Consider the following 13,939-nt stretch of genomic DNA (forward strand, 5'->3'; position numbering starts at 1 on the left):
CACAGCTTGAGACCAAAATTTGTTAAGACATTTTCGTTAAATATTTCATTTATGAAGATCACGTTTTATGCAGCTGTGCATTTTGGTGATTAACAACATGTTGGCTACAGCCTACAAAAACGAGGACGAAGTCGACACTTGGTTTTGCAGGTCACCATAACGCATTCGCGCGCACTTCATAGATCTGTACCCAAACCAAAACCCTTTTCACAGTTGTGCATGCTGTGTGAAAGGACAGACTGCGTTATAGTTTATAGTTAGAGCTTCAAATAGAATGAGCTCACAAATGAAACCTCCACTCAGGGAAATATTAAATATCACAGTGAGCGATTTATCGAATCTGTTCAGATGTTTTACAGAATTGGCTATATAAGAGAGACCTACACATTTATCTTATAGCCTAACTTAATAAACAGATGTGTTTGATACAGTCACTGCAATCAAACCAAATAATGACCTAATAATAAATAATATTGTAATACAATGTTTTGGATTTCATTCATTTCCCCCCTCACTTCCAAGCACACAGACTATTCCCTCGTAAACGCATAAAACTGGGCGGAGTCACAAGCACCGTCAGCCCTGATTACTCGCGGGGAGTAAACGTTTGATTGGACGAGTGAACGGGATTTGGGAGTTACACAGACCAATGAGATTCTTTGATTTGGGAAACCGGGTTACTGTCGTGAGGGGGCGTGGGGTGTCCTGGAGAGACCCCAGAGATAAGCGCAGTCAGGAGCGAAAAAACACTCAGTTGGATTCACGACGCACAGAGAACCTGCGCAACCGCTACTAGTTTCACTTTGGCGCACTAATTGTACCGATGTACAAACTGTGTACATTTTTAGCAGCTTTTCCATCGTGTCAAAAGGATTTATTTGATTTGACTATAACTTCATCACTTGGTATGAGTTTTAGTTATAGCCGCATTACTAGCAATTAACAGCCACTCATTGTATTTACATCCTACTTTTGTTTTCTGTGTAAACACGGGTGTAGTCGCATCTTGTAATCAAAAACCGTGGTGATGTTACTGGATGCCGGCCATCAAATCTCTGGTTTAGGGGTTGGCACGTTCACAAGACATCACTCGGCTGTGAGCGAGACGCAGGACAGAGATATGAGTTTCATGGAATCGGCACACATGGGCGCGTTCAAACTGAACCACCCCGATTTGTCCCCGGGCCAGAGCGCAGCTTTCGCCCCCCAAGCAACCAGCTATTCCGCGGCCGCTCTGGGAGCGCATGCGGCGGTGCACGCTGCCTCGTACGCCAGTTCCACGTTTAACTCCACCAGGGAGTTTCTCTTGCGCAGCCGAGGCTTTGGGGATTCGACTCCGGGCAGCGGACAACACCCCATCTTCAGCTCCGCAGCAGGGCCTCTCCATCACTCTCACCCGGAAGGTCAGGGTCACCTACTTTTCCCTGGAATCCACGAGCAGCACGGGTCCCATCACGGCTCTCCAAACATGCTGAACGGGCGCCTTGGATTACCCGGTGAGGTTTTCGGGCGAACGGAGCAGTATCACCAAGTGCCCAATGCACGGGCCGATCCTTACGGTCAGTATGGCCTAAATATGAGTATGAACATGGGGCACCACCCCGGCGCATTCTTCCGCTACATGCGACAACAGTGCATCAAACAAGAGCTCATTTGTAAATGGATCGACCCGGAGCTTGGTGACCCAAAAAAATGCTGCAGCAAAACTTACAGCACCATGCACGAGCTGGTCACGCATGTGTCCACGGAGCATATCGGCGGCCCAGAACAGTGTAACCACGTCTGCTTTTGGGAGGACTGTCCACGGGAGAGCAAGCCATTCAAGGCAAAATACAAACTGGTGAATCATATCCGAGTGCACACGGGAGAGAAACCCTTCGCGTGCCCCTTCCCGGGATGTGGCAAGGTGTTCGCGCGCTCAGAGAATCTCAAAATACACAAACGGACACATACAGGTGAATATTCGTTGAAGATGGTTTAAACATGTTTTTTTTTATTGAATCGCGCAGTACTTGGGTTTAAATGGTAATTTCAGTTTCAAAGCTAGAACTTCACTAAAACACGTTTTGCATACATTTGTTACGCATTGGTGTCTCAACAATCGCAAGGAAAGTTAGTTTAAGACTTGAAATCCTCTAGTGATGTTTTATAATTAAAAATAATTAAAAACGGATGCTTTTGTATGTGTGAATATTGCTCTCAAATTTGAATGCGTAAACTGCTACGATTGCGCCATCACCCCTTTTGCATCATTAGCCCACTTTTCTGTGAGAGTAGGCTGCATGTAGTAGACAATCCAATGAGTCTCTATGTAAAGTTCTAACCAGTGTGGTAAAACATACATCTAAATAGAAAATATCTTGTCTTTCAGGAGAAAAACCGTTCCAGTGCGAATTCGACGGTTGTGACAGACGTTTCGCCAACAGCAGTGACCGGAAGAAGCACATGCACGTTCACACGTCTGACAAGCCATATCTGTGCAAACTGTGCGACAAGTCTTACACTCATCCCAGCTCTTTAAGGAAACATATGAAGGTGAGAATTCAAATCATCTGACAGCTATTCTCTGTTCTCCAATCTATAACATGCTTTAGTCAGAATGAACGGAGTCTAAGTGTTTGATTGCTTTTGTAGATTCACGATGATCATGGTCCAGTGGTCGACTCCTCTCCTGCCGGAAGCTCCGGGTACGAGTCCTCCACTCCCTCCAGTTTGATCTCTCCGTGTTCAGAAACGCACAGCACCATGTCTCCGGACTCTGGCGCGCTCAACAGCAGCGCTCACGGCAGCTTAGCGTCCAATTTTAGCGAGTGGTACGTTTAAGGACTCTGCCAAGAACTGCATATAAAATAAAATATAAATTGTAAATAGTAAATGAGGGTTTATGTTCCCAGCATGTCGAAGATTCAGTGTTTGCACTGTGACTCGAGAAAAAGTATTATGTGACTAAAATGAAGGCTGTTTTCTTATATGAAAAATACGATTTCCTTTGGTAGTGTGCCATAGACGAATGATGGATGTATTTTTTCGGACTGTATAAATGTTTTACAGTAAGGTCGTGTCAAGTTACGATGTTTGAATACAATATTCCTGTCATTAGAATATATATAGAGTATTTGACGTTACATGATTGTCTTACCATAAAAGTATTAACGGGGATCCTAAGTGCCGAAGTCAAAAGTTGTTCGTTAAATTGGACACAATTCTGTGAATGTATATTATTGTAAGAATTATTTACATGTTTGTTACAGATATCTGGAAACCATCCACTTCGAGTCATTTTGAGAAAAGCCTCTTGTTTTTAAATTATGGTAGCCTATACTTGATTAAAAGTACTAAATATTTATGAAAAACTCCTCGACTAAAATGTGTACAGAACTGTTACCTTTAAAGTGTTTGCACATTGTTATTCTGTTTAAGATGTAAATTCTTGTTGTAACAAATGCCAAACCGTAAATGAAGGAAAATATATAAAGACAATAAAAGGCAACAAAAAATAAAACCAAATGTCTCATTCGTTAATTTACCATGGGACTCAGATTTTCTCCTGTGTAGTGGACATTATATTTCAGTGAATTTCTCTGAGATCTTACATGACACAGTTTACAGATGTCCTGTAGAGCACATATTTAGGGCTTTTCAGAGATACCAAATGTTTGGAGGTTTGACTTTGACCACGCCCTAAAAATGTATGACGTTAATGTAGTTGTCAAATTTAACACTCTTATGCATATGTTAATATTTTGTCAATTATTAATTGTAATAAATAATGTATCTGTTAACAGGAGGTGTGTTATATTTAAATATATTAAATATGAGATATTATTATGAAAATCTTGACAGTTATTATTATTACACTTGAAGAATTTAGATACAAAAGCCAAGTGCCATCTGAAATCTTCTTCTAAAATTAGCAGTTTCTCAGCCTGTCATGTTCAGAGCATAAATAACTGAACATAAATATAGTAGCCTGAAAAAAGCAACATTTTGAAGAAAATTTCAGATAGTGGAGGTATTTTGCATCTAAACTCTTCACTTCTTTTTTCATTACATGCTGCCCCACGAACATATTAATATGCAAATTAGATACAGTGTAGCCTATAGATATATTGTATATAATGGGAAAAACTTTTATGGCCATTTTATACACTGCATAATCAAGGTCTTTATACAAAGTTTAGTATAAAACAAAAATCCTGAAACCTAAAAATGCATTGGTGATTTAAAAACAAACAAACAAAAAAACATTGTTATTGCCTATTCATGTCATTTTATTTATTAATTTATTTGTTTGTCTATTGATCTATATATTAAATTGAGTCCTGGTGTCCTCTATAGAGGAGAGCATTACATACAACATCATTCTACAAAACTGTTATTTTTCCATGTTTTCTTATGCTCTAAAAATCTAATGACATGACCAAATACTAAATTCACACACACACACAATTCTCACAAGAGGATATGATAAGAAAAAATGTGATTTATAATGACATAATGACTTATATTATTCGTTGCATTTATATTTGGCGTATTTTTCGCATCATGTTAGCTAGACTACATTCACAAACACAAACGATCTGAAAGTCATCATACAAAAGTACTGGAGTCCTTTAAAAAAGATTCAGGGTGTAGCTGTATGAATGCCATTACATTTTCAACAAAATAAAAATTAGACATGCACCATGATTTTCAGTATTGGTTTTCTTGATGTTTAATTTCAGGAAAACTTTCAAAACAAAAGAAAGAAATAAAAATAATAATGTGACGAATAATAGCACATATACTGTAATCTGTTCCAAATTGAAACCATTTTAATACAACAGCCTACATGCCAAATAAAATAAATAAATGACCAAATAAATGGATAAAAAATAAATAAACTTAACAACTGCCCCCCATTTAAGAACAATATTTAAAATAATCTTTAATGCATAATTATAACTTAGGGATTCGTGCAGATGCAATAGAATACCCTTCAAGGTCACGGTTTTTCTCAGCAGCCTCCAGTGTCCTCCCGCTCTGGTCTCTGACACATCTGAGCACATCTGATTGGTCGAGAGGGCAAACACCCCCTAACTCTGTGTATTACGTCATAAGAGCGCGCCGTCCTGCTCTCGGCTGCTGCGGTTAACATGGCGGCTTACAGAAGCGCTGCAGGTTTTCAAAGAGTTCTGCATGCTGTTAAGGTAAGCGTTTGATATATAAAAGCGCTGCTTGCAGGAAAATAATTAATATAACGAATCTGCTGATATGTCAGAATTGTATAGAAAGCATTGCTTTGTTCTCAGACCAAGCGCTTTGACTTGTCTTTAAAAAAAGATCCGCAAGAATGTTCACATGACTTGTCATGACACACGGACAGTTTGATTGATTCGTAACTGTCAAGTATTATTTATGAAACATCACTTGCTCCTCATAAATGTATGGTGTGTCCTACGTTTTTGTCGTTGAAGAAATCACGAGCAGATGTCTTTATCATTGATGACTGTGAACTCATGTCAATGTCAAAATGATTTCATGAAGTGTTTAGCTGATGCAGCTGTGCTGAACCTATTTAAAATACGTTTTCTTTGTGTTGCGAATATGTGTCAAATATTTCATTAAAAGATTCCTAATAGCAAATTTGAAAGCAGTTTATATTTTTGATTGGATCTAGTTTCCACTTTTATTAATGACTATCACTTAGTCAGATTCATTTTGCTGATTCAGACAATAAATCACAAAGCTTCTCCGTCCATTTTGAGCCATGCTGTAATATGAATTCATGATATATGAATTAAACACAAATGCCATTGTTGCTCAGAAAAATATTTAGACAATTTTATTACTGACGTGATGTATACAGGTGCATCTCAGTAAATTAGACTGTCATGGAAAAATTCATTTATTTCAGTAAGTCAACTCAAATTGTGAAACTTGTGTATTAAATAAATTCAATGCGCATAGACTGAAGTAGTTTAAGTCTTTGGTTCTTTTAAACTGTGATGTTTTTGGCCCACATTTAACTCATTCAACTAAGAATATGGTGACATGCCAATCAGCTTATCAACTCAAAACACCTGCAAAGGTTTCATTAGCCTTCAAAATGGTTTCTCAGTTTGGTTCACTAGGCTAAACAATCATGGGGAAGACTGATCTGATCTGACAGTGGTCCAGAAGAGAATCATTGACACCCTTCATAAGGAGGATAAGCCACAAACATTCATTGCCAAAGAAGCTGGCTGTTCACAGAGTGCTGTATCCAAGCATGTAAACAGAAAGTTGAGTTGAAGGAAAAAGATGCACAACCATCCGAGAGAACCGCAGCCTTATGAGGACTGTCAAGTAAAATTGTTTTAAGAATTTGAGTGAACTTCACAAGGAATGGACTGAGGCTGAGGTCAAGGCACCAAGAGCCACCACACATAGACAAGGAATTTACTGAACCACAGACAATGTCAGAGGCATCATAGCTAAGTAGAAGAAGAACTGGACTTGTGCCCAGTGATCCAGAGTCCTTTTTTTTTCAGATGAGAGCAAATTTTGTATTTTATTTGGAAACCAAGGTCCTAGAGTCTGGAGGAAGGGTGGAGAAGCTCATAGTCCAAGTTGCTTGAAGTCCAGTGTTAAGTTTCCACAGTCTGTGATGATTTGGGGTGCAATGTCATCTGCTGGTGTTGATCCATTGTGTTTTTTGATAAAGTCACTGCACCTGTTTACCAAGAAATTGTGGAGCACTTCATGCTTCCTTCTGCTGACCAGCTTTTTAAAGATGCTGATTTAATTTTCCAGCAGGATTTGGCACCTGCCCAACCTGCCAAAAGCACCAAAAGTTGGTTAAATGACCATGGTGTTGGTGTGCTTGACTGGCCAGCAAACTCATCAGACCTGAACCCCATAGAGAATCTAAGGGGTATTGTCATGAAGAAGATAATCAAAAACAAGAGACCAAAAAATGTAGATGAGCTGAAGGCCACTTTCAAAGAAACTTCGGCTTTCATACCACCTCAGCAGTGCCACAAACTGATCACCTCCATGCCCCGCCAAAGTGAAGCAGTAATTAAAGCAAAAGGATCCTCTACCAAATATTGAGTACATGTACAGTAAATTAACATACTTTCCAGAAGGCCCAACAATTCAATAAAACTTTTTTTAAAATATTTGTCTTATGAAGTATTCTAATGTGTTGAGAAATAGTGAATTGGCGGGTTTTTGTTAAATGTGAGCCAAAATCATCAGTCTGTGTGCACTTAATTGAATGAAAATCTGTGTTGTTAGTGGTGTCTTTCATGTTTCATTACTGTAACTGAACAATATGCTGGTCCTACAACCATTTCAAGTTATAAACCAGAGGTACCCAAACATTTTAGTATGAGGGAACAGAATATTGAAATAATTCACCATTATGTCTATTTGTATTATACTTAAAAATAAAATGTATAATTTTTGTAAAATCAACACAACACCAATATTTTCTACATTTCAATGCAAAAGATAGATGGAGAATAAATAAAAATTAACCAATAAATGCCTAAATCTCAAAACGATTAATTGGATCTGAAGAAATGCTTCAATGGAATGTTTCTTCAATGGCAAAGGTCATCAAAGGTCATCAGGTCCTGGTTTGGGCACCTCTGTTACAAACAGTTTCATTCAGTCAGTGGTGACCATCGTCTCTTTGTGTTTTAGCATGTCTGTTTTAGCAAGCAGAGATGCGGTGTTATAATCTGCCGGTACTCTACAGTATATGACCCAAATGAGAAGGTAAGTCTGATTATAAGAGTGTGTGATATTCACTGATGTTTCTCTTCTCTTCACTTGTGCAGTCTTGTTTCCTTTCCTACATTTTAGTGCATGAACACTGTACTGTGGTTCTGATTGTTGTCTGTCAGACTGTATGATTGGATCCAAGTGAGATCTTGAGTAAGAAAAACACACAAAAAAATAGCACTTTGTGCAGTATCAACTGTCTTTTGTCAATTGACTTGTCTTTTGTGATGAATTAGGAAACCGTTGATTTCTGTACATAGATGCCATATAAGCAGTGATTACTTGACTGCATCTGCAGCCTAGATATTCAAATGGACTCTATTAGTCAAAAGATTTTTGCAATGATTTTAAATAGTCTTTTTTGTGCCCTAAAGCTGCATTTACTTCATTGAAACTACAATAAAAACCGTACTATTGTGAAATTATTTAATTGTCTACAACCATTACTCCGATATTGTCACATGATCTTTCAAAATCATTCTAGAACACAGTTTTCTTTTCTGTTTTCTTTTGCATATCATTGCTATTTTTATTTTGATTGATTTATATAAAAGCATCTGCTAAATGAGTAAATGTAAAGGATTTGCTGTTTAAGAAACATTTCTCTGCCGAAAAAAAAGTTTTTGAAAGTCTGGGTTCAGTAAGATTAAAAAAAAACAAAAAAACAATTATAATAATACTTTTTCCCCAGCAAGAATACACTATTTTATAATCATAATTTTTAATTTTACGCACAATTTCTATTTTAAATAGAACACAATTGCTGACCATTAGAAAACCCAATCTTTTAACCATAGGCTGTGAACTGTTGCAGCATTTCCAGTAAAAATAAAAATGAATGGTTTGGTTCAATACTCAGAGTAATGAGTATTCAAGATGATGGACATGTTGATGTGTCTGGAACAGTAGAATGAGGTATGTGACCCTGGACCACAAAACCAGTCTTAAGTGTCTATAAGCTTTCCATTGATGTATGGTTTATTAGGATCGGACAAGATTTGGTCAAGATACAACTATTTAAAAATCTGTAATCTGCAGGTGCAAAATAAAAAATCGAAATACTAAGTTCTTAGCAATGCATACTACTAATCAAAAATTAAGTTTTGATATTTACTTTAGGAAATGTACAAAATTATCTTAATGGAATATGATCTTTACTTTATATCCTAATGATTTTTGGCATAAAAGAAAAAAACCCATACAGTTTTTTTTTTTTTGGCTATTGCTACAAATATACTCCAGCATCTTAAGACTGGTTTTGTGGTTCAGGGTCACATTTAGATATCCATAGAGGAAACAAGGAAGCCTCAGTTATTTTGACACGTATATCAAGGTCAAGATTCTGTTTGCATACTCTCTCAGCCTCTACGCTCCCAAAAGCCTGTTGCATCCATGTAGCTTTGATGTTTCATTCTCCCACAATCAGCCTTTGCCTGAAGCTGTGTGTGTGTGTGTGTGTGTGTGTGAGAGTTGGGAGATTGGGGGTGTAGCAATATGAGCAAATGGGGAAATATGCTTTGAGTTTAGGAAAGTGTTCTTGCATACACATGGCCTTAGGCTCATCTTGACACATGGTTTATAGGCAGACACTTCCTTCAGTTTTTCAATAAATTGTTTACACGTGGCAGACAACATTAGCAAAGCCTCATACTTTGATCTTTAAGGCACACTAACATCCACCTTAACAGTCAGAATCATCTAGATCTCCCACGTTTTAAACTTGTGAATGTTTAATGCACTTCGTGGAATAGATAACAGTAGTTAAGTAAATAAGTATATATATATATATATATATATATATATATATATATATATATATATATATATATATATATATATATATATATATATATATATATATATATATATATATATATACTACCTGATACGGTTTAATTGTGATCATCCAATTTTAAATTCATTTCTGCACTTAGAACTTGATCTCAAAGATCTTTATATCTCTTCTTGTCATCTAAGAAGCTGTGTGTGCTGAACGGCTTTCACTTACGGCTAAATGAGTTGAGCTTTAGTCAGTGTTAGAGACACACTCTGTGGACAAATCAGATGTGTTGACAAAACAAATGTCTTAATCGCCCTGTTCTCTTTTCCTTTCCACAGACCTTTGATAAAATCCTCATTGCAAACAGAGGAGAGATCGCCTGCAGGGTGAGTGAGTGTGTGTGTGTGTTCTTCACCAGGAACGTCCCTTTCAGTGTGTTTAAGGCAAAACATTAGATTTGTCTTAAAGCCATTTTCATTTCTAAATCAGGGTGAAGTCCTAGTTGTATGATCTTTACCTTTGGTACATTTTTACTACTATGAAATGAAAAACATTCATGTTCATTCTTTGTTTCCATTCATAGGTGATTAAAACATGTAAGAAGATGGGCATAAAGACAGTCGCAGTTCACAGTGATGTGGATTCCAGTGCGGTGAGAGAAATTAATATTCAGATGTACCCTAAAAAAGGACAAAACATTGAGGTTAAAAAGTCTGAAAACACATTGATTCAAAAACTAATTTAAAGCTGAAAATCATTCTCTTGTTAACTCTCACTAAATAAGACTCGCCTGTATTTTGCTGAAAGGTTAAGAGTTTCAGTAGGACTCGGCTGTCTATTCAGCAGATTTTACTAGTGTTACAAAGTGTTACAGTCTTTAATCCTTGCTCACCAGGAAGCAGTTTAGAATTCTGGCCATAAAAGTCTCTGATGTAAGAGTTTATTCAGTGGTTGTCATTATGTTTTAAACCATTCTGTTCTTATATTGAAATTAGCCTTTGGTGCTGGAATGGCATAAAAAATGAAAAACAAAAGTTTTTCAAACAAATTTAATGATTAAAAAAAAAGAGACATACGTACATGCATGTATATATGTATACGTGTGTGTGTTTGTGTTTATACAGTGTATGTATATATAAAATATACACACACATATATATACATACCTTCATGTTGTTTCATAGTTGTATGACCTATATTTTTTAAAGAATGCTGGTAAACAAAAAAATTGTGCCATGTTTCCACCAAAATTACCTGGAAAAATTACTTTCACCCAAGACCTGTTGCTTTCTGTGTTTCCACCACATTCTAAAGTACCTTGAAGATAAGGCAAATAGTCTAATATATGTAATACCACTGCCTCCTTTCGTTTCATGTAAACATGCCGTAGAAATGTAGTGAATGGGAATCACGGCTAAAACATACAATAAAACAAAACCAAATGAAATCCTGCGACTTGTGACGATATGTTGATGTGTAAAGACATGAAATCTCGGTCTGGGCAAGAAACCAAACAGTTTTTATAAATTTTTACCTCTGATTGACGCAGTGTCCAAATTGTTAGAACTCTCCTGAGCGCTTTCTCAGCAGCAGGCGTGTGAGGCGTCTTCATCTTCTTGCTTTATAGCGGATCGCAGACTTATAAGTGTATTACTGCCACCTATCTCTCAGGTGGACTATTGACATTGTCTACATTCTCAATTAGAAGTGTCAATGGACCATTTGACCAAAACAATATAAATACTGTTCAGTTTCTTGCACAGACAGATCGTTTTGTGTTTTTCCTCATCAGTGTATTGTCATGAGCTGCAGGGATTCATTTGGTTTTGTTTGTGTATGTTTTTGTTTTTTATTGTATGTTTTAGCCGTGATTCCCATCCACTTACATTATATGACTGACCGACTGCAACGGTTTCAGTTAAAAATCTCAGTTTGTGTTCTACTGAAGAAACAAAGTCAGCTACATCACGGATGCCCTGGGGGTAAGCACACAAACATAACATTTTCATTTTTGGCTGAACTATCCCTTTAACAGAATTTCCAATTTCACGTGAACTATTAATTTTTCAATTTTAACTTATTAAAATTGTTATGCTGTTAGTATCATTTAATTAAAATTCTTGCATTAAATGAGAAAAATGCAAACTAGAAACGGCTTAATTTCCTTTTGGCCCCACTGTATATTATGTTTGATAATTCATTAAAAACCTCCAAATATCAAAGAAGAGATTATTACAACAGCTCGTATATGCTGTACATGAAGACTATGAAGCATTTGAAATGAGTAAATAGATTGGCTGAAGCAGGTTAGTCATCTGGAGGCAGTCTAATATCTAAATTAGACCCCACTACACTTTTACAAGCCTTGCAAGATAAACCAAAGCTTGTGCTCCTCTCACCTTTATCTTTCCGTGGAGTGTAATCACTGTTGCCATGATTGATAGCTGTCAGTTTTCACCCCCTCCTATTCCATATGCATGAGAGTCTGATAGAGGCAGTGTTTTAAACTCCGCTCGTCCCCCTGCTGTGTTCTGTGCTGGATTGTGGGAATGGTGGGGGGAGGTTAGAGGTGGGGATCTTTTGCATTTGATTTGCAGCTTCCAAAGAGCATCTAAATGAAGATGCTTAAACTTAGCAGTGGGGGATAATCTGGACTCTGTATGGGGGAACAAATTGACATTAGAAGTCCATATACTGACCCAGGGATTGATGTTGAAATATTTCACAAACACATTCCTAATGCAGAATCTTTCTTTCAACACAACTTTTTTTCTAATATCCTTTTCTGAAACCCTATCAAAGATAAATTAATTTAGCGTTTAAACATTTTAACATTAAATTAAAAGCAAACAGGACCCACAGGCTGTCTCTCGTCCTCTCTAGTTTGAGTCTGTGCTGACAGAAAAAGAAGTTTATTAGGCTCCTGAAGCAAATGGCAGGGAGCCGTCAAGTTTTTTTTTGTCTGCATTAAAAGGCTCAGACAGAATACTCATTAAACTCTGTGTCAGTGAAAACACATCTAGAGATTTGTCTGTGCGATGCAAAACCAGGTAGTGTTTATATTAATTTAAGAAATGGTTTTGGTAAACTAAAAGAATTTACAGTCCGTTAAAAACGTCCAGTTAAATAATCAGTTCTTCAGTAAGATGATCCTTAAAGTTAGAGGTTGCTGTATTTGTCTGCTTCAGTCTTTAGGGCTCATTTGAGTTTCTTGCAGACTCCTCGACCACTGTTTGCATGCCCCTCGTTAAATGTGAGGGAAAACGACTTTGTGTCTCCCTTTTTACACATGTGTGGAAAACATTAGCAGAAAAGCAGCAGTCGGCTAGCAAGTAAGTTTCAAGCCTCCCCTGTTGACGCAGTTGTCAATATTAATGCTTTCCCATCGTGAGGTCTGTCACTCCGTCAGATCAGTTGCTTCACACTGTGCGTGATGACATCTTGGCCATGCAGACAACTGACTGGTATTTACAACAGTGAAAATAAGTGTTTAAAATGCAGAGTATTGGGTTCAGATCTGGTTACAATCATTATAACTCACTGAAAATCAGACTATGAAAAACAAAAACTAGAACACAAAATTAGTACACAATTTTTTTGTCCCCCATAAACTGTTATTAGCAGTATTGTATGTTTAAAAGCATTTTAAAATGCATTAGAAAAACATTTTAAATGCATCGGTGTAAAAGTACTTTTTTTGCTTGCTTTTCCAGAAGGTCAAACCATAAAGCATGACGATTTCCAGCAGACTTAATGTGAAATGATAGAAATGTATGCCTTCTAGGCAGTGTAAGTTTCAGTGGTTAAAAAAAATTGCCAAATGCATTCATTTAATACCTTTAAAGGGTAGTTAGAGAAACTTCCTTAACAAAATGCATATAAACATTTCAGTTCTGTTTAGCTGCCATTTAATAATGAAATAAGTGGGTCAAATTAACTTTTAAACATCATAATATAATTATCTTTTCTTTTTTTTTCTTTTTTTTTTTTAATTAAGCAGATTATGTCAAACAAATGTTGTTTTTTCCCGTCTTTGCAGTTGCCATTAATAATGAAAAAAGCAGGTCAGATTGACCCTCAAAGATCAAAATTGAAATAATTTTGTACGCACATGCCACAACACATCATTGTCGACAAGTTCCAGAAATGTTAATGACTCCTAAAAGAAAACGTCACAAAATGTGAAAAAAAGTAAATAAATCTCAAGTAAACCAGTTTTTCCGACATGAGGACTTCAACAGTTTTCCTGTGTGTTTTCGTTCCCTCAGGTTCACGTGAAGATGGCTGATGAAGCTGTGTGTGTTGGTCCTGCCCCTACAAGTAAAAGTTACCTGAACATGGATGCTATCATGAACGCCATCAAGCAGACTGGAGCTCAAGCTGTGAGTGTGTGAGTGTGTGTGTGTG

The 13,939-nt window shown here is 37.0% G+C and overlaps 2 protein-coding genes across 2 annotated transcripts in view; both read left to right on the top strand.

The window, feature by feature from the left end:
- The first annotated feature begins 742 nt into the window (after window positions 1-742).
- Window positions 743-3,516, top strand: zic2b (zic family member 2 (odd-paired homolog, Drosophila) b). Its single transcript, XM_052545013.1, has 3 exons — window positions 743-1,955; window positions 2,372-2,535; window positions 2,635-3,516. The coding sequence occupies exons 1-3, from the start codon at window positions 1,028-1,030 to the stop codon at window positions 2,821-2,823; spliced, it is 1,281 nt and encodes a 426-aa protein (XP_052400973.1). The 5' UTR covers window positions 743-1,027; the 3' UTR covers window positions 2,824-3,516.
- A 1,539-nt stretch (window positions 3,517-5,055) lies between these two features.
- Window positions 5,056-13,939, top strand: part of pcca (propionyl-CoA carboxylase subunit alpha) — a 44,098-nt gene continuing 35,214 nt past the window's right edge. Inside the window, exons 1-5 of the mRNA XM_052545292.1 lie at window positions 5,056-5,189; window positions 7,672-7,746; window positions 9,871-9,918; window positions 10,116-10,184; window positions 13,801-13,914. Coding sequence (XP_052401252.1) covers window positions 5,136-5,189; window positions 7,672-7,746; window positions 9,871-9,918; window positions 10,116-10,184; window positions 13,801-13,914 — 360 coding nt within the window. The 5' untranslated portion in view covers window positions 5,056-5,135. The remainder of the gene's footprint in view (window positions 5,190-7,671; window positions 7,747-9,870; window positions 9,919-10,115; window positions 10,185-13,800; window positions 13,915-13,939) is intronic.

This window comes from Carassius gibelio, chromosome B1 (genome assembly GCF_023724105.1).
Source record: "Carassius gibelio isolate Cgi1373 ecotype wild population from Czech Republic chromosome B1, carGib1.2-hapl.c, whole genome shotgun sequence".
NCBI lineage: Eukaryota > Metazoa > Chordata > Actinopteri > Cypriniformes > Cyprinidae > Carassius > Carassius gibelio.